Source organism: Cetorhinus maximus, chromosome 30 (assembly GCF_964194155.1).
Source record: "Cetorhinus maximus chromosome 30, sCetMax3.hap1.1, whole genome shotgun sequence".
Lineage (NCBI taxonomy): Eukaryota > Metazoa > Chordata > Chondrichthyes > Lamniformes > Cetorhinidae > Cetorhinus > Cetorhinus maximus.
This window is the reverse complement of record NC_135908.1, coordinates 22,699,971-22,723,130: the sequence shown is the minus strand read 5'-3', so window position 1 is coordinate 22,723,130 and position 23,160 is coordinate 22,699,971. Positions and strand designations below refer to the sequence as shown.

The following is a 23,160-nucleotide window of genomic DNA, read 5'->3' as shown; positions in this document are numbered from 1 at the left end:
CACATTAAACCTCCCAATCTCAGCTAAAACAAGTTTGTAGGTTCGAACTGAACTGGGACTTTTACAATTCTCTATTAGCTAAGGATATTTAATCAACTTTGTTCACCTGATTGTCTCAGGAAAGTAGGTAAAGTTCTTATATGTCAAAACAAGATGTAGTTTGAACTTGTCCGGATCTGAAGACGGGAGCTCTGTTTGCAGATTGACTGCGGCAGTGAAGACCGAACCCTCAGTCACTCCCTCCCTCTGCCTGAGGTCACAATGATGAGCAATGTTCTATGGCGTTCACACAGACTTGTGGGGTGTCTGGAGTTCGGAACACGCGGGGCAGCTCTGCTCTGGTAGAAAATGTCAAACGTTTAGAAATGGTGGGGGAATCAGCATCAAATGTTAAAAATGGGGGAGAAAGGGAATCTTAACCTACTTTAATCACACAAGCTGCTTCACATTCACAAATGCCAGCCTTCAAATTCACAGTGGGCAGAATCGTTTGTCTTTTCTGGGGGTATTTGTCCGATCTTCGAAGCGGCGTTTACTGGTGGGATTGTGTTAGTTTGAGGCTTAAACACTCGATTGTTTATGAATCATTGTTTCAATAGGAAATGAACAGATTTGATGCTCTGTGGATAAGGCTGGGCTTACTGAGGGGTGGGGAAACACTTGAGTGTTGATGTGGCCACAGTCAGCTGGTATTTAAAAACCACACCCTGGAGCTGGAGTGAAGTTAGTCCCTATTCAGTCAGTAGCTGAGCAGACAGGTAAGTCTGTAATACTTGCCCTTGTTCTAATGGGACCCAGGGTGAGTTACAGTAAATTAAGCAACATTATGAAAACTGCATTTGTCTAGTCAATTGTCAGAGTGTGTTAATATTATAAATGGGGGAGAAAGGGAATCTTAACCTATTTTAATCACATAAGCTGCTTCATATTCATAAATGCCAGCCTTCAAATTCACAGGGGCAGAATCGTTGGTCTTTTTTGGGGGTATTTGTCCTACCCCCAAAACTTTTAAGTTGCGTTTTCTGATCAGATTGAAGAACTTGCTGCAAAGTAACTGATTGAGGTTTGTTCTGTGATTGCGAAATCTAAAATATGTGACTGAATTAATGTAGTGAATGCCGCACCCTCTGGACCAGCCCTGGACTAGTGCCAATGATTAGCATGATAAACTGCACTGAGCGGCGCTTAAGTCAAAAGGCTTGTGTGTTAGTGGTTGTAAGATGCCCCCAAAGCTCACTGAATCAAGAGCTTCTTGTCTGAGTAAGGGGCTGTGTGTGTGCTCCATGTATTCCTGGGACTTGATTTTTTTCCTTCGGTTGGTGTAAGGGACATGGATGAACTGGGACTATTTAGTGACCTATTAACAAACTTACCATCGCCTCAGGGACAACTTTAGTCTTTTGGAGGAGTCAAGGAATGCACAACTTGTATTTCTGTGGCACTGTCAGTATAGAAAAATGCCCGAATTCATTTCCCAGAGGCGCAGTTTGACAAAGTGGTAGTGGGGGGAATGTGAGAGAAGCCCAAGGTGGTTTGAGGAGTGTAGTGTTCCAGGGAGGGGTGACTTGTCAGGAGGTTACCGAGGTTACTGGAGGAGGTCACCGAAGATGAGAATTTTAATTTGAGGTCTTGGGGGAATGAGAAGCAAATGTGGGTCAGCAGAGAGTGGAGGTGCCTGCTGAATGGGACTTGCTCTGAGACAGGATTGGGGTTTGGGCAGGTTTGGATTGCTGAATGGGACTTGCTCTGAGACAGGATTGGGGTTTGGGCAGGTTTGGATTGCTGAATGGGACTTGCTCTGAGACAGGATTGGGCTTTGGGCAGGTTTGGATTGCTGAATGGGACTTGCTCTGAGACAGGATTGGGGTTTGGGCAGAATGGGACTTGCTGAATGGGACTTGCTCTGAGACAGGATTGGGGTTTGGGCAGGTTTGGATTGCTGAATGGGACTTGCTCTGAGACAGGATTGGGGTTTGGGCAGGTTTGGATTGCTGAATGGGACTTGCCCTGAGACAGGATTGGGGTTTGGGCAGAATGGGACTTGCTGAATGGGACTTGCTCTGAGACAGGATTGGGGGTTGGGCAGGTTTGGATGAACTGAAGTCTGCCCGCCAGTTCAGGAAAGTGTTGGAACTGTCAAGGCTGGAGGTGACAAAGTCATGGCTGACAGTTTCAGAAGCAGATTGGTTGAGGGTGGGGTTGGGGGGAAGGGAACGGGCAACGTTACAGAATAAATTGTGAGCTGGTTTTGGATTTAGACTAGGGCTGAAACCCAATAATCCGAATGGATAGTTTGATGAAAAGGGAGCAGGGTTATCAATGAATAATATTCTCCACTTTTAAACAGTGCTTTAAAACAACAGAAATGCTAATAAATGCCAGTCTGATCTTAGCAGATTCTAACGGGAGTAAGGTACAAACATATTGAAGAGTGGGATGATTCGAATCTCCCTGTTACTATGGGTGTCTCTCCCCCTGACTGCACCCCCTACACTGGGCCAGTGAAGTTTAACATGGGCTCGAAGAACAGACTTCGTTGATTCCCCTCGTTGATTCCCCTTATCAACTTCCCTCGTCGATTCCCCTTGTCAATTCTCCTTGTCAATTCCCCTTGTCAATTCTCCTTGTCGATTCCCCTTGTCAATTCTCCTTGTCGATTCCCCTGGGTATCTTACAGATTTCGAGCCGACGCATTGACTTTAACAACTTCAGGCCATAATTATTGTTCCATTGTCTCCTGGGCTGCAGTGTGCTGGCACTGGGGGGAGGTTGGTTGGGTGTGCCCACAGTCTGGAGGGTCGGGTTTTGAGTGGGTTTGTGCTGAGGATCTCCCCTCCACCTTCCCATCAGTGAAGTCCTGGGGTGGTAGGGTCTGTCGCCTTGTGTTAACCTGCTTTTATCTTCCTGCTCCCATATCTAACGCACATTGGAACATTCTGAAGTCACTATATAAATGCAAGTCTTTCTTTATTTAATCCTTTATTGCTCTTTCCTTGGTCTCAATAACTTACTTGGTCTCTGCTTCAATCATCAGATCCAACAGTGCCGACCATGGCCTCTCAACCCTCTGTGTACAGTTCTGCTCTCACTCACTATCCTAAATCTGTTTCATTCAATCTTGTGCCTCAGTGGTCTCCTTGTTCTACACGGAATCACTGGAAACTATCTGCTTCTATCTGCCCTGCCCTAACCCTCCATCATTTAAAATATTTCAAGTTTGGGCTTGGAAATGGTTTGCGCTTGACAAATATTCAAAGGTGACCAAGAAAAGGAGAATGTTGTCTCGCAACAAGTTGCTGTTTCAGCTGTTAGTGGTCCTGACATTTGACCATTGAAATATTAGCTTTTTGAAAATGGGGACTAGGTTATGAAGAGGTGAAAGTTTAACGCTGATATTACAGAAAGTACAAACACAGGGTCAGAAAGGTCTGCAGCATTTTGAAGAGAATGCAAAGTGTGAATTAGATTGCTAAACTGTTATAAGTGAAAGACGGCTTATTTTTGTTTGTGCAAAGCTCCTAGTCTTACAAAGCTAATTGCCAGCACAGTTACTGCATTTGCTCTTGTTTTCAATTTCCCATTGAAGTGTCTCGTCTCCACTCCATTTATCGATTCTTGGTGCTTTCTTTAAACCAAAGACTAAAGTGTTGTGATATTTGATTTGATTTTTATTGACTCAAGTGTGCAGTTTTAACTTCTCCAGCTGTCTGCTGCTTTGTTCAGATTCTGAGCTTTGTGTGTTCTGCCAGTAGTCCTTGCCAGCAACAGTCGAAGTTTTCATTTTAAAGCGTTGCTATGGTCTTAGAGAAACTGTGCCCACATAGACATTCCATTCTGTCTGTGTAATAGGGAGTGTTTGCAGAATGCAGGAGCCTGTACAAGTTTTAATCTGTCTCTCACCTTGTTCATACATCGATATCAGACTTCCAAGGAAGTTTGATTCACTTGTGGGGACAATGTGGCTTTCATCGTTTAACTGGGAAGGGGTTTTACTTGAACTGCAGATTCTAAAAGTTACTACACTGAAAATTTTTGTCAACACCATTGCTTCAGTAGCGAGCAGAGAGCAAATGTCTGGTAAACAGCCAGAGTCTCGTTGCAGTTTAAATGGATCACACACTGTGCGGTATCGGGGTGTAAGAGACCAACCAGCTCGCCAGTGTAGCTTTTCATGTTGAAATGGAAAACTCACTGTGTGCAAGTCTGATTCACTCTTTCCAGATAGAGGCAGGAGTTTGGCAATGAGTTATCTCTCTGTCGTCCAGCCTCCCAGCACTGGAAAGGGAAGTGAGTCCAGTGATTCATTAATGCAGACTGACCGAGGTACAGACAAAGCTTCTGTCCCCTGCCCAGAATGGGGTTAAATCCACCTTATTGTGTGGATGCCACATGTTGAAAACTGTTCTGATCTTTGATTCTTTTCTTTGTCCTAGTTTGTCCTGTGAGCAGAAATGGCAGAAATTCACGACATATTATCTCAAGTGTGCCTGGGCAGTGATGACGTGAGTATCTGATCTAATCCCAAAACTGATTGAGTGCGACTGGCGTGGTGGTGGATTGTGGGGTGGGGGAGGGGGTGGGGGGGGGCGGTGATTCTTGGCCTGTGGGTGGGGCTTTGGAATGGAGGTGGGGCTTGGGGCTGGGAGGTGGGGCCATGTGCTGGGGGCAGGGCTTTGAGATGATATATCATCTATTATGATATCATTGATATGAGTCATCTATTCACATGTATTGCTCTAGAGGATTGTATTCTGCTGATACTCTATTTCTGATACCCCATACTCTGACACACTTTCTGACTGTGACAAACACTTTTGTTATTTATGGTCAAAAAAGCATTTTCTTAACAATTTCTGAAACACTCACTCACTCACCCAGAAAACTGCAGATTCCAGCTCCCTCGATTTGCTCCCTCTACGCTGATTAATCAGATGATTTTCTCCCTTTCGAAGCACAATCCTGATTTGCCTCTGGAACATTCCTATCACCTCTTCCCTCTTGGTATAAAGTGTGAAGCTGGTGACGCTTGACCAGACACTTCCCTCATCCAAATAGTTTCACACCGGTCGTTCACAGGGCCTAACCCCAGACGCAGTCAGGGGGGCTCAGACCTTCTCAAATGCCACATTCCATTTACACCAGATTCTCTCATAATCACCTAATACTCTTCACCACAACCCCATTTTACTGAGCCACTTGAACATGGATACTCTTTCCCACAGCTGGATAATCCATCAACCTGACTGGCTAGTGCCTCCTGTCCCCATCTCGGATACAGATCACAGAACCAGGATCTCTCCCAGCTCCAGTCACACTGTGTGGAGAGCTGCATTTCCCAGTATAACATTCCTCTGGAGTATGTGTCCCAGTCTCTACCCTCTTGGGAGAGGGAACAATCACCTGATCATTATTTGAAAGAACAGCTGCCATTGCCCTTCTTCTCCAAAAACTAACCCTTGACCCCTCTAAACTACCCCCAAACTCCCTTTCCAGACATTGACGTGTGCTGCCTCACAAATCTATGTTTGAATCCCTCCAATCGGATTTCTGCCCTTGCCACTGTACCAAAATGGCTCTCATCAAAGTCACAAATGACATCCCATGTGACTGTTTCAAAGGTAAAATTTCCCTCCTTGTCTTTCTCGATCTGTCTGCAGCCTCTGACACAGTTGTCCACACCATCCTCCTCCAATGCCTCTCCACTGTTGTCCAGCTGGGTGGGACCGCTCTCACCTGGGTCTATTCTTATCGATCTAATTGTAGCCAGAGCATCACCAGCAATGGTTCCTCTTCCTGCTCCTGCACTGTTAGCTCTAATGTCACCCAAGGATCTATCCTTGGCCCCCTCCATTTTCGCATTTACACGCTGCCCCCCAGTGACATCATCCAAACACACAGTGTTCATTTTCATATGTCCATTGACAACACTCAGTTCTCTCTCACACCATCTCTCCCGACTCCTCCACGGTTTCTAAATTATCAGACTGCTTGTTAGACATCCAGCACTGGATGAGCAGAAATTTCCTCCGATTAAGCATTGGGAAGACTGAAGCCATTGTCTTCAGTCCCTGCCACAAGCTCTGTTCCCTAGCCACCAATGATGTCTTAATGCGCATTGAGGGCGGGATTGCCTGGCCTCGCCAACTGCTGCAGGCCTCGCCGCGGGTAGCCTGGGAAAATTTGGAGAGCGGCCAGAAGTCTTTGGCCACGCTCCACATTTTCCCACCCCGCCCGTGACAATGCCCCCCCACTGGCGGGTGCCGGAAAATCCAAGTCTCGCTCACCCATCAACCCCGTGCCAAGGTCAGGTGCCATTGTGTCACTGAGTTTGACAAAGTGTTGACTTTGGTGTTATTTCGTCACCCAGTCGCACCTAACCGGCGATTGTGGTGACGAGGGAATTCCCAGAGTCTGAATTTGCAGCTCGCAAAACAGAACATTGCAATTGTCGCTCCTGCCCAGCACTCCCAGTCTGCCGAGGGTCTGGAAAGTTGAGCTCAGGATCGTTCGTACAGTTTGCTCTCTTTCCCCGATGTTTGTGCGGTTATTTTTCTGTCAGCAAACTGTCCTGTTGCCCAACACTGAGAGTGGGAAGCAAAGCGCCTGGCCTAGCGCACACATTCCGACGTTTTCTGGCAGTCCTTATTTCCAGTGACAAGCCCTTTCCTTTTATTAGTTTTGGCATTTGGACAGAAAAAAAACTTGAATTTTTGCAGTTAAAGTGAAGCAGAGATTCTGGCCAGAGGGTGTTGCTCAAAGCTCAAAACGAATCTTGTGACTGTTTCCTGTTCTTTCCTATTTTTCAAATTCTCAGTGCAATGCCTTCTCTCTGTTTGTCCAGCAGTTTTCACTGTCCCACTCTGAATCTTGCCCACTTCCTCACTATCTCTGTTCTCTCTATCTCTGCACTTGTTTCTACCTCATGTCTTCCTCTCCTCCTGTAAACCTCTCCTCATTGCCGGTTCCTCTCTACTCTCTTTCTTCCTGTGCTCTGGCCCTCCTTTTTCTACCTTCATAAAGCCCAGACCATCCAGCAGGCTGCCAGACAGGATGGATCAGACAAGGAGAGGCCTCCCGGAATCTGGGAATCTCACTCCATGGCAGAAACAGGGACTTAGGAAGATGTGAAGTTTGCAAGCTCAGTTGGGTCTGGGCTCATTGTCTCTGCTGAGCTTTCAGAGTTCGGGTTTGAGATGAGTCTTGGTGGGATTGGGTGTGACAATATTAAAAGAGTCTCTGAGCCTGTAGATTTGTCGGTCTCTTGAGTCTAAATCTGGGAACAGTGGAGAGAGGGGCCAGACACAACAACGGGTGCAGGGGGAGGAATGTGACTGAACTTGCGCTGTAAGGAAAGTTATACGGTGACTAAGTTATCCAGGACAAGTTGACGATAATATAGAGGAGGCTGAGTGAGGAGTTTGTCACATCCTGCGCACTCTGAACCCCCCGATTTGAGCTGTACTTTTACAGGGGGAACAAAGAATGGGGATCAGTTGGCTGTTCACAGAAGAAGGAGAAATCAGACTAAGACTCCCTCAGGAATTTGATAAAGACACATCGATATAAATTACAATGGCTTTGAAGCAAGCTGCTAACCGCTGACTTGTGTTAGCCAGAACAAGCGATGAGGATTCAGTTACAGTCCTTGTTTTTCCCAGGTTACTCTTTCCAATCACTTTTCCGTCTCTTCCCACATGAAACATACACTGACGTGCACAAGAACTAACAGCATATCTCACAAGGAGAACACGTGCAAAGCCCTGACTTCTGGCTTTAATTTTGTCTCGGCTGAAGTTTCTTCAAGTAGAATCTCTTCGCCTCGTTCTAATTATATTCAGGAATAGGGTTGCCAATTCTGGTTGGGCGGATTCCTGAAGCATTTTAAAATGATGTCCCGCCTCCAATGGCTTGCTTCTCAATGTCGCGCTGTTGCCATTGGACACCCAACCTGTCCATCTTTGTGCTTCCTCACTGATTGGAAAGTGAGCAGACCCCTTGTTACCCGACTGAATGATTTGCCACCAACAGTCAAACAGTGTTGTCTCCCATTTCCGACATTTTAATGATTAAACAACAGAATTGTTCAAAGAAAATGAATAAAATACATGTTTTATGCCGCAGTGTTTTTTTCCTCCAGCAGTGTCCAGAATATTGATCCTTTAATTCCTGGTGACTCCAGGGAAATCCTGGAGAGTAGACAATCTATTCCGGAATCGATCAATGAAAGCAACTAGTCTGGTGGGAAATTTGGGATTGGGAGTGGGGTGAGATTCGAAGGAATGTAGCAGGTGCAGTTCCCAGGATTGTAATGAGGGAATTCTCGGGATTGGGCTGAGGGGGACACCCAGGGCTGCAGTGAAGGAATTCCCAGGATTGTGGTGGAGGAGATTCCCAGGATTGTGGTGGGATTTCTAGGAATGTAATGAGGAAATCCCAGAATTGGGATGAGGGGACACCCAGGAAGTGTAGTGAAGGAATTCCCAGGATTGTGGCGATGGGATTCCTAGGAGTGTGATGAGGAAATCCTAGGATTGGAATGAGAGGATTCTGAGGATTGTGGCAGAGGGGTTTAAATCTGCTCTTGTATTTCAGCTTGCCAATGGGGCAACGGTGAAACCCTATGCTGCTTTTAATGCTGATTCTGATGCAACGGAACTGGAACGAGCGCTGAAAACCAAAGGTGAGCTTTGCGGTTTTGGGTTTGTGCTGAGAACGAGCTTGCGCTGGTGGAGAATTGTTCTTTGTTATCACAATTCAGAGTTAATTCCTTCAAAGTGCAGAGTGTTCATGCTGCGCTGGCTCCGGGTATCAGCATGGCCCAGTCTCCACCTCACACTTACCACATTGTCAGTAAGGTGTAGTTCACAGATTGGAGCAGCACTATCCTGGCTCAACACTCCCCCCAGCGCCAGGGCTGAGGAAGTCGACTCTCTTTGGATGAGATGTTAAACTGAGGCCCTCATCTGTTCTCTCGTTTTCCTCATATTTTGTGTAGTAAACGTTGATGTGGCACCTTATCAAATGCCCTTTGGGAATCCAAGTACAGCACATCTACAGGTTCCCCCATCCCCCTTACGTGCTACTTTCCCAAAGAACTCTAATAAATTAATCAAACATGATTTCCTTTCACAAAACCATGTTGACTCTGCCTGATTGCATTAAGATTTTCCAAATGCCCTGCTATAACCTCCTTAGTAATAGATTCTAGCACCTTTCCCTGAGACAAATGTTTGGCTAACTGGCCTGTAGTTCCCTGCTTTCTGTCCCTCTCCTTTTTGAATAGAGGAGTTACATTTGCTATCTTCTAATCCAGTGGGACCTTTCTAGAATCAAAGGAAAATTGCAACCAATACACCTACTATCTGCGCAACCACTTCTTTTTAACACTCTAGAATGAAGTCCATCCAATCCTGGAGACTTGTAAGCCTTTAGTTCTAATAATTTTCTAGTACCCTTTCCCTGGTGATTGTAACTGTTTTAAATTCCTCCCTCCTTTTCACCTCTTGATTTACAAGTATTTCTGGGATGTTATTTGTGTCTTCTACAGTGAAGACAGACACAAAATATCTGATTAATGCTTCCACCATTTCCTTATTTCCCATTATTAATTCCCCAGACTCACTCTCTAAAGGACAAATGCTCAATTTAGTTACACTTTTCCTTTTTAAACATTTGTAGAAACTCTTTCTATCTGTTTTTATATTTTTAAATACCTTTATTCTCTAATTTCTCCCTCCCTCTCCTTATTGCATTTTTAGTCGATTTTTGCTGGTTTTGTATTCTGCCCAGTCTTCTGACCTGCCACTAATCTTTGCAGAATTCTATGCTTTTTCTTTAATTTGATACCATCTTTAACTTCCTTAATGAACCACGGATGGTGCATTAATCTCCTAGAGTTTATCTTTCTCACTGGAATGTATCTTTGCTGAATGTTATGAAATATCCCCTTAAATGTCTACCCCTTAACCTTATTCCCAGTTCACTTTAGCCAAATGTCTTCATGCCCTTGCAATTACCTTTCTATTCCCTGGTGCATTCTCCATGGCATCGCCTCGACCAATTATTTCCACTTGCCAACCAATCGGCACCCTTTTGCTCATGCAGTATAACTTGTTGTTCCCTTTGAAATTTGGTATTCTTGCATCTGTCCTGATGAGTGCAAGATGAAAAGCTTTGACAGGATGTCTCTTTTTTGTCAGCAATATCGGCTCATTATTTTGTTGCTGTTTGTGGGAGCTTGCTGTGCGCAAATTGGTTTCCATGTTTTCTACATTACAACAGTGGCTACATGTCAAGGAGATGTAATAATGTTATTGGAAATTATTTTATAATAGAGTTCTAGTGGGGTCTGAGTCTATGTGTGTGTCCGTTTGTGTCTTCATTGGATTAAACCCAGCTAGTCTGTGTGCTTTGATGTATAGTAGTTTTGAGATATTAATTAGGTAAGCGTAAGGAGGGTAGAAGGTAAAGTGTACATTTGCAGTTGTTAAAATAAACCATTCACGGCTGCGGGTGCTTAAGGGGCTTTAGGATGTCCTGAGGTCGTGATCTCAGCCCTGTTTTGTAGAGCTTAGTGAAACTCCTGATATAGTGACCTCAAACTGTAATATTCTGTCCCTGTTCTAGGTGTTGACGAACACACCATCATTGATATATTGACCCGGCGTAGCAATGCACAAAGACAGGATATTGCCTTCATGTATGAAAGGAAAGCAAAGAAGGTGAGTTCCTATTTGTAGCAGAACATTCCACATTCCATCAGGTGAATGTGCAGAATCTGAAATATCCTCGTGACTGGCCAGCACGGGTGGGGGGAGGGGTGTGAGGGGTCGTGGGAAGTTCAAAGGTCAGACAAGACTCAGCGCATCGAGTCTTCCTAGCACAGAACAGGAAGGAAAAACAGGGGAAATGGGGAGAAGGGAGAAGAATGAAGAGGCAGAAGGAAGAATGGAGGGAGCATGAGGGAAAAGTGGAAGAGAAATGGAGAGGGAGAAATGGAGGGGAGGGAGGGATGGGCTGGAGGAATGGAGGGTGGGGGGGGAGGAATGGGGGTGGGAGCGATGGAGAGGAGGAGGAATGGAGAGGAAGGAATAGAGGGGAGGAGAGAGGAATCAAGAGGACAGAATGGAGGGAAGGAGGGAGGAATGGAGAGGAGGGATACGGAGAGGAAGAAATGGAGGGGGAGGAGGGAGGAATGGAGGAGGAGGAATGGGTGTGAGGGAGGAATAGAGGGGGAGGAATGGGGAAAGAGGAAGAAATGGAGGGGAGGAGGGAGGAATGGAGTATGAGGAAGGAATAGAGGGGGAGGAGTGGGGTATGAGGGAGGAATGGAGGAGGAGGAATGGGTGTGAGGGAGGAATGGGGAGGAGGGAAGAATGGGAAGATGGAGGAATGTGATGAAGTGGCAAAAAATCCCAGCTAGATGGAACAGAATTTTTTCACATCAGAAAAAGCAGAGGGTTAATCTGAAGTTCATTAATTCCAGGTTAATGGATTAAATTTAACTCTAAAATGATATTGGAGTGCTGATGTCACATCAGTTAATGTCACTGTGCTGCAGAAGCAGCCAAAACCTAATACATCGTCAGCAGCCTCAAAGGCTGAATTAGTGAGAAGGTGGAATTGACTGTCACATCAGCTGTTTGAACTGACACACTAACCAAGAGTTTAAGAGATGGATATTGGGAGGAGGGTGTAGAACACAAAGACAGGCAGAGACCAGTGGGCCAACAGGCTGACTCTGTGTTGGAGAAAAACACCAAAACTCTGACCAGTTTAATCAAGGTTCTGCTGATTCCTCTCTGACTAATAGCGAAGAGCTGGGTGACCTGAGCAGCAGTTTACAGGTTATTGTTATCGGATCAGAGAGGCTCCAGCGCTGAACATATCGGCACTGAAGGGGATGGACACTGCATGTTGTGAAGTCATGAGCTCTCTGATGGTTCATTGCCGCTTGCTTCACCTTTTATTACAAGGGCTGCCCTCCTAAGCAGTTATGTTTGGATGGAAAGTTTCTAACTTCCAGTGTCCCTATGATATCTGCTGTGCCCAGCAGTGACCCGATCTCATCGACACACTGTTTGAGGGAACAGACTATGTCTCATTCATCTTGTCATAGTCATATATTGGTACACAGAGTAAAATTCCAAAATTTGTCAATGATACCAAACTTGGAGGAATGACAAACAGTGAGGATGAGACTAATCGACTGTGACAGGACAGATTAGGCTAGCAAAGTGGGCAGGAAAGTGGCAAATCAAATTTAATACAGAGAAGTGTGAGGGGATGCATTTTGGCAGAAGGGATAGGGAGAGGCGATATAGAATTAATGACACAGTGCTAAAGAGTGTGCTGGGATAGAGGGACCTGGGGTTCATTTGCATAGACCTCTGAAGGGGGCAGGACATTTTGAGAGAATGGTTAGCAAAGCATATGGCATCTTGGGCTTCATAAATAGAGGCATTGGGCCCAAAAGCAGGTACCTTATGCTGAACCTTTCCAAAGCTCTGGTTAGGCCCCAACTAGAATATTGCGTCCAGATCTTGTCACAACACTTCAGGGCAGATGCGAGGGCCCTTGAGAGGGTGCAGAGGAGATTTACCAGGATGTATAACACTGTATAAATGTACAGTGTATATATTATATAAGTATAAGTTGTTGTCATACACCTGCATATTTCTAAAACTTTTCTGGGATTTCTTCTGTACAAGAACTCTGGCCTCAAAATTTCTACTCAGAACTCCAACAGTGACTGGTTCCCCAGCTTGTCTCTTGTGTGAATCTCTGCTGTCCCTTCTATTAGCTCAGAGCTCGTTCCCTGTAAGGTATAAACTTCCTCAGTACAGTGCGAGTATCTTCCCCTACTCTCTCTCTCTCTCTCGATGTCCCTATAGTTTACTGACCTGATAGAAGTCACAAGGGGGCCAGTCTCCCCCGCCCCCACCCCTGGTGTGAGCAGATGAGGCTGAATGATGATTGTTGACCGTTTGTACCTGCAGAAATTGGAGGATGCGCTGCACTCTGGCCTCTCTGAACCTCTGAGGTCTGTCATCTTGGGGCTGATGAAGACTCCAGCCAAGTACGATGCTTCTGAAATCAGGGGAGCCATCAAGGTGAGGATTTAACCGGCAGACGGGGAGGATTTTGGATGGGGTCACTGGGGAGGATTGAAATTGGGAGGTGAGGTCTATCTGCCCTGAGGCTTCCATCACCACCCCACCCCCCGAAATTCCTTCTTCTTCTGCTGATACTGGGCCCATTGGCTTTGGTGGAATTCAAGGACAGGTTTGTATTCCCTAGAGTTTAGAAGGATTATGAGGTGACTTGATCGAGGTGTTTAAGATGATTAAAGGATTCAATCGAGAGAAACTATTTCCTCTGCTGGGGGGAGTTGAGAACAAGGGGCCAGAACCTTAAAATTCGAGCCAGGCCATTGAGGGGTGATGTCGGGAAGCTCTTCTTCATGTAGAGGGTACTGAAAACCTGGAACTCTCTGCCCCTAAAACAATACTGTTAAGACTGTAGGTCAATTGGAGCTTTCCAGATTGAGATTGATGGCTAGAATTACAAAAATAATAAAAGGACAAACCTAAAGGCTCTGTATCTGAATGCACATAGCATTCAAAACAAAACAGATGAACTGATAGCCCAAATAGAAATAAATAAGCATGATCTGATAGCAATTACAGAGAAATGGCTGCAGGATGACATAGATTGGGCCCCAAATATTGAAGAGTATATTACATTTGGGAAGGACAGGAAGCTGTAGGGGTGGCTCTGTTAATTGATGATGGTATTAGCACAATAGAGACAGATGATCTAAGTTTAGGAAACCAGGATGTAGAAGCGGTTTGAGTTGAGATGAGGAATGATAAAGGCAAGAAGTCACTTGTGGGAGTGGTGTACAGGTCCCCTAATTGTAACTACACAGTAGAACAGAGTATAGGGGAAGAGATAATGGGAGATTGTCAGAAAGGTACAATGATAATCATGAGGGTTTTTAATCTACATATAGACAGGAAAAATCAGATGGACAAAGGTAGCATAGATGAAGAGTTCCTAGAACGTTTTTGGGATAGTTTCTTAGAACAGCAAATTCTGGAGCCAACCAGTGAGCAGGTTATACTACACCTGGTATTGTGCTTCGAGATAGGATTAGCCAATGACCTCATAGTGAAAGCAGCCCTAGGTAGCAGCGACCATAATATGATTGAATTTTAAACTTAAATAAGGGCAATTATGAGGGCATGAAAGCAGAGCTAGTTAAAGTGAACTGGCAAATGAGGTTTAAGGGATTTGTCAATAGTGATGCAGTTGCAGACATTTAAGGGGCTATTTCAGAATATACAGAATAGATACATTCCAACGAGAAAGAAAAATTCCAAGGGGAGGTTAACCACCATCTGTGGTTAACTAAAAAAGTTAAAGATGGCATCAGACTTAAAGAAGTAACATATAATTACGCAAGAATGGGTGGCAGGTCAGAAGATTGAAATGAACATAAAAAACAGTAAAAAATTACTGAAAGATTAATAAGGAGGAAAAACTTAGAGTACAAGAGAAAACTAACTAGAAATACAAAGACTTTCTATAAAAGAAAGGAATTAGGAAAGTGAGCTTTGGTCCTATAGAAAGTGAGCCTGGGGAATTAATAATGGAAAATAAGGAGATGGCAGATGAATTGAACAGGTATTTTGCATCGGTCTTCACCATAAAGGTTATAAGTAACATCCCAGAAATAGCTGCATATCAGGAAATGGAAGGGAGGGAGGAACTCAGAAAAATTACAATCACCAGGGAAGTGGTACTGAGTAAATTGTTGGAGCTGTGGGCTGACGAGTCGCTGGGCCCTGATTGACTTCATCCCAGGGTCTTAAAAGAAGTAGTTGGTGAGATAGTTGATGCATTGGTTCTAATTTTCCAAAATTCCCTAGATTCGGGGAATGTTCCACTGGATTTTAAATTAGTGAATGTAACTCCTTTATTCAAAAACGGAGGGAATCAGAAAGCAGGAAACCACAGGCCAGTTATCTTAACATCTGTCATAGGGAAAATGTTAGAAGCTATTATTAAATGTGTTATATCAGAGCACTTGGGAAAATTCAGGGTAATCATCATGGTAATCGGGCAGACTCAACATGGTTTTGTGAGAGGGAAATCATGTTTAACCAATTGATTGGAGTTCTTTGAAGAAGTAACATGTGCTGTGGATAAAGGGGAACCAGTGGATGTACTGTACTTAGCTTTCCAGAAGGCTTTTGATAAGGTGCCTCATCAAAGGTAATTGTGGAAAGTAAAAGCACATGGTGTAGGGGGTAACATATTGGCATGGATAGAAAATTGGCTAGCTAAGAGGAAACACAGAGTAGGAATAATTGGGTCATTTTCTGGTTGGCGTGATGTAATGACTGGTGTGCCACAGGGATCAGTGCTGGGGCCTCAACTTCTTACAATTTATATAAATGACTTAGATGAAGGGACAGATGGTATAGTTGCTGAATGTGCTGACAATAAAGATAGCTGGGAAAGTAAATCATGAAGATGACATAAGGAGGCTACTAGGGGATATAGCTAGGTTAAATGGGTGGGCAAAGATCTGGCAAATGGAGTATAATGTGGGCAAATGTAAACTTGTCCATTTTGGCAGGAAGAGGATGTTTCCTCTTATGGGAGAATCCAGAACTAGGGGTCACTGTTTAAAAATAAGGGGTTTCCCATTTAAGACAGAGATGAGGAGAAATGTTTTCCTTGTGAGTTTTTGGAACTCTCTTCCTCAAAAGGCAGTGGAAATAGGCCTTTGAATAATTTTAAGGCAGTGGTAGATAGATTCTTGCTAAGCAATAGGGTGAGAGGTTATCAGGGGTAGGCGGGAATGTGGGGTTGAGGCTACAGTCAGATCAGCCATGATCTTATTGAATGGTGGAGCAGGCTTGAGGGGCCGAGTGGCCCACTGCTGCTCCTAATTCATGTGTTTGTTGGATAACAATGTCAAAACAAAGGCAGGAAATTGGAGCTGATGTAAAAATCAGACAAAATCTAATCTAAGCCAGATGCAATTTCCTTGTTGGCCAATTTACTAGTGCTAATGGGGGGGCTCGAAACAAATTTGGAGGGCATGTGGGAACCAGGTGGTAATTTTAGAGAATACTAGGGTGCACGGAATATTGGGAGCGATAAGTAGCACAAGACTCACCACCCAACCCCCCCACACCCCCAACCTCCTCCCCCCATGGGAGAGGGGGTTAAAGACCCAGTGAAAAGCTCCAACAGGTTTTACAGGGTTAGAATCCTGCAGAAGCAGTTCCAACTCAAAATGCCTGTGCAGGAAGTGTCACAGAGAAGGAATTTTCAGGCTCATTGCTTTAATCTCACCCACACCAAACCCACCCCAAACACACTCTCACCCACCCCAAACACACTCTCACCCACACCAAACCCACCCCAAACACACTCTTACCCACCCCAAACACACTCTTACCCATCCCAAACACACTCTTACCCACCCCAAACACACTCTCACCCACACCAAACCCACCCCAAACCCGCCCAAAACCCACCCCAAACACACTCTCACCCACACCAAACCCACCCCAAACCCACACAAAACCCACCCCAAACACACTCTCACCCACACCAAACCCACCCCAAACACACTCTCACCCACACCAAACCCACCCCAAACCCGCCCAAAACCCACCCCAAACACACTCTCACCCACACCAAACCCACCCCAAACCCACACAAAACCCACCCCAAACACACTCTCACCCACACCAAACCCACCCCAAACACACTCTCACCCACACCAACCCCACCCCAAACCCACCCCAAACACACTCACCCACACCAAACCCACCCCAAACCCACCCCAAACCCACTCTCACCCACACCAAACCCACCCCAAACCCACACAAAACCCACCCCAAACACACTCTCACCCACACCAAACCCACCCCAAACACACTCTCACCCACACCAACCCCACCCCAAACCCACCCCAAACATACTCTCACCCACACCAAACCCACCCCAAACCCACTCTCACCCACACCAACCCCACCCCAAACCCACCCCAAACCCACTCTCACCCACACCAAACCCACACCAAACCCACTCTCACCCACACCAAACCTACCCAAAACACACTCTCACCCACACCAAACCCACTCCAAACCCACTCTCACCCACACCAACCCCACCCCAAACACACTCTCACCCACACCAACTCAACCCCAAACCCACTCTCACCCACACGAACCCCACACCAAACACACTCTCACCCACGCCAAACCCACTCTCACCCACGCCAAACCCACTCTCACCCACACCAAACCCACTCTCACCCACACCAACGCCACCCCAAACACACTCTCACCCACACCAAACCCACACCAAACACGCTCTCACCCACCCCAAACACACTCTCACCCGCAGCAAACCCACCCCAAACACACTCTCACCCACCCCAAACATACTCTCACCCACACCAAACCCACCCCAAACACACTCTCACCCACACCAAACCCACCCCAAACACACTCTCACCCACACCAACCCCACCCCAAAACCACTCTCACCCACACCAAACCCACACCAAACCCGCCCAAACACACTCTCACCCACCTAAAACACACTCTCACCCACACCAAACCCACCCCAAACCCACTCTCACCCACACCAAACCCACCACAAACACACTCACCCACACCAAACACACTCTCATCCACACCAGACACGCACCAAACGCACTCTCACCTACACCAAACCCACTCTCACCCACACCAAACCCACTCTCACCCACACCAAACCCACCCCAAACACACTCTCACCCACACCAAACCCACCCCAAACATACTCTCACCCACACCAAACCCACTCTCACCCACACCAAACCCACCCCAAACACACACCAAACGCACTCTCACCTATACCAAACCCACCCCAAACCCACTCTCAACCACACCAAACCCACTCTCACCCACACCAAACCCGCCCCAAACACAAACCAAACACTCTCACTCACACCAAACCCACCCCAAACACATACCAAACACACTCTCATTCACACCAAACTCACACCAAACCCACCCCAAACACACTCTCACCCACACCAAACCCACCCCAAACACACTCTCACCCACCAAACCCACCCCAAACACACTCTCACCATGCCAAACCCACTCTCACCCACACCAAACCCACCGCAAACACACTCTCACCCACACCAAACCCACCCCAAACACACTCTCACCCACCCCAAACCCACTCTCACCCACACCAAACCCACCCCAAACACACTCTCACCCACACCAAACCCACTCTCACCCACACCAAACCCACTCTCACCCACACAAAACCTACCCCAAACACACTCTCACCCACACCAAACCCACCCCAAACACACTCTCACCCACACCAAACCCACCCCAAGCACACACTCACCCCACTAACCCCACCCCAAACACACTCTCACCCACACCAAACCCACCCCAAACACTCTCTCACCCACACCATCCCCACCCCAAACAGACTCTCACTCACACCAAACCCACCCCAAACACACTCTCACCCACACCAACCCCCACCCCAAACACACTCTCACCCACACCAACCCCACCCCAAACACACTCTCACCCACACCAAACCTGCCCCAAACACATACCAAACACACTCTCATTCACACCAAACTCACACCAACCCCACCCCAAACACACTCTCACCCACACCAACCCCACCCCAAACCCACTCTCACCCACCCCAAACCCACTCTCACCCACACCAAACCCACCCCAAACACACTCTCACCCACACCAAACCCACTCTCACCCACACCAAACCCACTCTCACCCACACAAAACCTACCCCAAACACACTCTCACCCACACCAAACCCACCCCAAACACACTCTCACCCACACCAAACCCACTCTCACCCACACCACTCTCACCCACACCAAACCCACTCTCACCCACACCAAACCCACCCCAAACACACTCTCACCCACACCAAACCCACCCCAAACACACTCTCACCCACATCAAACCCACCCCAAACACACTCTCACCCACACCAAACCCACCCCAAACACACTCTCACCCACACCAACCCCACCCCAAACCCACTCTCACCCACACCAAACCCACCCCAAACACACTCTCACCCACACCAAACCCACCCCAAACACACTCTCACCCACACCAAACACACTCTCACCCACACCAAACACACCCCAAACACACTCTCACCCACACCAAACCCACCCCAAACACACTCTCACCCACACCAAACCTGCCCCAAACACATACCAAACACACTCTCATTCACACCAAACTCACACCAACCCCACCCCAAACACACTCTCACCCACACCAACCCCACCCCAAACCCACTCTCACCCACCCCAAACCCACTCTCACCCACACCAAACCCACCCCAAACACACTCTCACCCACACCAAACCCACTCTCACCCACACCAAACCCACTCTCACCCACACAAAACCTACCCCAAACACACTCTCACCCACACCAAACCCACCCCAAACACACTCTCACCCACACCAAACCCACTCTCACCCACACCAAACCCACCCCAAACACACTCTCACCCACACCAAACCCACCCCAAACACACTCTCACCCACATCAAACCCACCCCAAACACACTCTCACCCACACCAAACCCACCCCAAACACACTCTCACCCACACCAACCCCACCCCAAACCCACTCTCACCCACACCAAACCCACCCCAAACACACTCTCACCCACACCAAACCCACCCCAAACACACTCTCACCCACACCAAACACACTCTCACCCACACCAAACACACCCCAAACACACTCTCACCCACACCAAACCCACCCCAAACACACTCTCACCCACACCAAACACACTCTCACCCACACCAAACCCACCCCAAACCCACTCTCACCCACACCAAACACACTCTCACCCACACCAAACACACCCCAAACACACTCTCACCCACACCAAACCCACCCCAAACACACTCTCACCCACACCAAACACACTCTCACCCACACCAAACCCACCCCAAACCCACTCTCACTCACACCAAACCCACCCCAAACACACTCTCACCCACACCAAACCCACACCAAACCCACTCTCACCCACACCAAACACACTCTCACCCACACCAAACCCACCCCAAACCCACTCTCACCCACACCAAACCCACCCCAAACCCATTCTCACCTACTCTAGAACTGGGGGCTCACTGTATAAAAATAAGGGGTCACCCATTTAAAACAGAAATGAGGTGAAATTTTTCCACTCATAGTGTTGTGAGTCTTTGGACCTCTCTTCCTGAAAAGTCGGTGGAAGCAGAGTCTTTGAATATTTTTAAGGCAGAGGTGGATAGATTCTTGGTAAGCAAGAGGGTGATAGGTTATCGGGGGTAGGTGGGTTGCAGATTTCAGGTCAGATCAGCCATGATCTTATTAAATAGTGGAGCAGGCTTGAGGAGCTGAATGTCCTACTCCTGCTCCTTGTTCATATGTTCGTATATAATCCTGCTCACACACTCACTCACTCACTCACACACACACATGTTCACACGCACGCACACACACATACACGCAAAATCACACTTGCACTCATACTCACACATTCAGGTGCTAAGACACACACAGTCACACTCACTCATACACTCATACTCACACACATACACTCACTCCCTCCCTCACACACTCACTCTCACACTCACTCATGCACACTTGCACACTGTCATACACACTCTTATTCTCACTTACACACACACTCACATTCTCACACTCATTCACACCCATGCATACTCATACACACTCATACACTTACTCTCACTCACACTCACACACATCCATAACTCTCACTCTCACATACTCACTCACTCACTGACTCACTCACTCGCACACACTCATTCACGCTCACTCTCACATACTCATACACACTCGCTCACGCTCATTCACACACAAACACACACACGCACACACGTACGTCACAAGAGTGTATATTGGGTGGAATATGTAAATAGAAACAGATGCAAAGATGTCCGGATCATACCTCACAACAGGAATACATCACAACATTCACACTCAAAAACACACATTCGCACACACAGACTGCCACACTCCCTCATCACACTCACATCAGCTCATTGCTGTCTGCCTTAGTGATCCATTCAGCACGGTTGTGTGAAACAAGCCATTTTCTATCTTGGTGATACAGTTTTTACTATTGCAAGGTTGGGAGAACATGCTACAAATGATGAATTTTTTTAGTTGTTTACCTGGGGGAGTGAGATCTGATGTTTGGTGCCTCTCACTGTAATCAGCCCCAGTGAATGGCAGTGAGCCAGTGCCCAATGCGCCATCTGGTGGCTGTTGGCTGTGGCTGCGGGAGATGGATTTGAAATTTGGGGCAAATATGAATGTGCTGGTCCCTGCGAGGCACCGGTGTTACTGGGCACAGGAAGATCCCATGGATCAGTCTCCCGAAATCTTTTCCATGTGTTGAAATTCTGTTGTGAGCTGTAAACGGTTTACAATTTCTGCTCAGTATAAACCCAGCTGCTGAACTTGTAAAACTGCTTGAATATTTTTCACAAAAAATAAGGAAATGGGTTTTAAATTCTTCTTTTGACAGGGCCTGGGAACCAACGAAGCCACTCTGATTGAGATCTTGTGCTCTCGCACAAACAAGCAAATTCAGGACATGAACAAGGCTTATCAAGAGCGTAAGTGAGGAGAAATCTCCTTTAAGCACCCACCCCTATCTTGGCCCGTCGTGACTGTACACACCTCAATTAAATCTCCCTTCGGCCTCCTCTGATCCTACGAAGAAAAACTCAGCTGATTCAATCTTTCATCATCGCTAAAGTTCTCCAGATCAACATCTTTGTAAATCTAAAATAAACCCAGAAAATGCTAAACAGTATCTGCGGAGAGAGAAGCAATATTAGCAGATTAGATTGTGACCTTTCATCAGAATCCTTGTTTGCCCCCTCCATACCCTCTCTTAGTGCAGTCATGTCCTTCCTGTAATGTGGTGACCAGAACTGTACGCAGTACTCTAGCTGTGGTCTAACTAATGCTTTATACAATAATGAAAACAAAAAGCGCTGGAAAACCCCAGCAGGTCTGGCAGCATCTGTGGAGAGAGAAACAGAGTTAGCGTTTCGATTCCGATTTGATTTCTTCAGAACAGAGTTCCGAAAATTAACTCTGTCTCGGTCTCCACAAGAGCTGCCCGACCTGCTGAATTTCTCCAGCACTTTTTGTTTTTATTTCAGATTTCCAGCATCTGCTTTTATTCGAATGTTTTACACAGTTCTAACTAACCTCCCTGCTCCTATATTTTGTACCATGGCTAATAACAGTGAGTCTCCCATATCCCTCCTTAACTACCCGTCCAGCCACCTTCAGGGGTCTGTGAACGTTTGCTCCAGTGTCCCTCTGTTTCCCTAGGCTTCTCAATGTCCTTATTTAGCTTGTCTTGTTAGCCCTCCCCAACTACGTTACCTCACACGTCACCAGATTGAACTCCACTTGTCACGGTTCCGCACGCTGACCCTTCATTGATACCCTCCTGCCCAGTCTACAGCTTTCTCGCTCAGTATCAACCACACGGAGAATTTTTGTATCATCTGCAAACTTCCTAATTATGTCCGCTGTATTTAAGTCTAAATGGCTGATCCAGGAATGATTGAGGAACAGCAAGAGATGCAATCCTGAGCCCTGTGGAAGCTCACTGAATATAGCCTCCCAGATCCTTCCCATAACTACACTAAATCTAACTGAACCAGTGCAGAGGGCACTCAGGAGAGCGCACACCTCATGTCACGCTGTGCTAGCTCAACGTTATTACCATTACGCAATGCTTCTATGAAGCTTTTCCCTGCTTGGTTGATGCTGTGTAACTATAAAGCTGAAAAAAGAAATCTTTTTATTAAGAGCTTCCATCTCACTGAGGAGGCTTCAGGCCTGGGAATACAAGCCTAGCCTGTGTAACCAGCCCTTACAATTTAACCCTTTATGCCCCGGTATTATTCTGGTTAATCAGTGCTGCACCCTCCCCACTCCATATCCTTCCTGAGGGACTATGCCCCAGCGTCGAACTCAGTGCTCCATTGGGGACCAACCAGAGTGTTAAACA

At 46.6% G+C, this 23,160-nt stretch overlaps 1 protein-coding gene across 4 annotated transcripts in view; it reads left to right on the top strand.

Annotated features, from left to right (window-relative positions):
- Positions 1–291: 291 nt before the first annotated feature.
- Positions 292–23,160, top strand: part of LOC144670140 (annexin A2-like) — a 31,906-nt gene continuing 9,037 nt past the window's right edge. The window contains exons 1-6 of one of the 4 annotated variants that reach the window (XM_078532605.1): positions 292–758; positions 4,434–4,502; positions 8,593–8,680; positions 10,627–10,721; positions 12,999–13,112; positions 21,652–21,742. In XM_078532605.1, coding sequence (XP_078388731.1) covers positions 4,452–4,502; positions 8,593–8,680; positions 10,627–10,721; positions 12,999–13,112; positions 21,652–21,742 — 439 coding nt within the window. In that variant the 5' untranslated portion in view covers positions 292–758; positions 4,434–4,451. Of the gene's footprint in view, positions 800–4,052; positions 4,078–4,299; positions 4,324–4,433; positions 4,503–8,592; positions 8,681–10,626; positions 10,722–12,998; positions 13,113–21,651; positions 21,743–23,160 lie in introns of those variants that run through there. The other 3 variants (XM_078532606.1, XM_078532607.1, XM_078532608.1) reach the window with 3 other exon arrangements.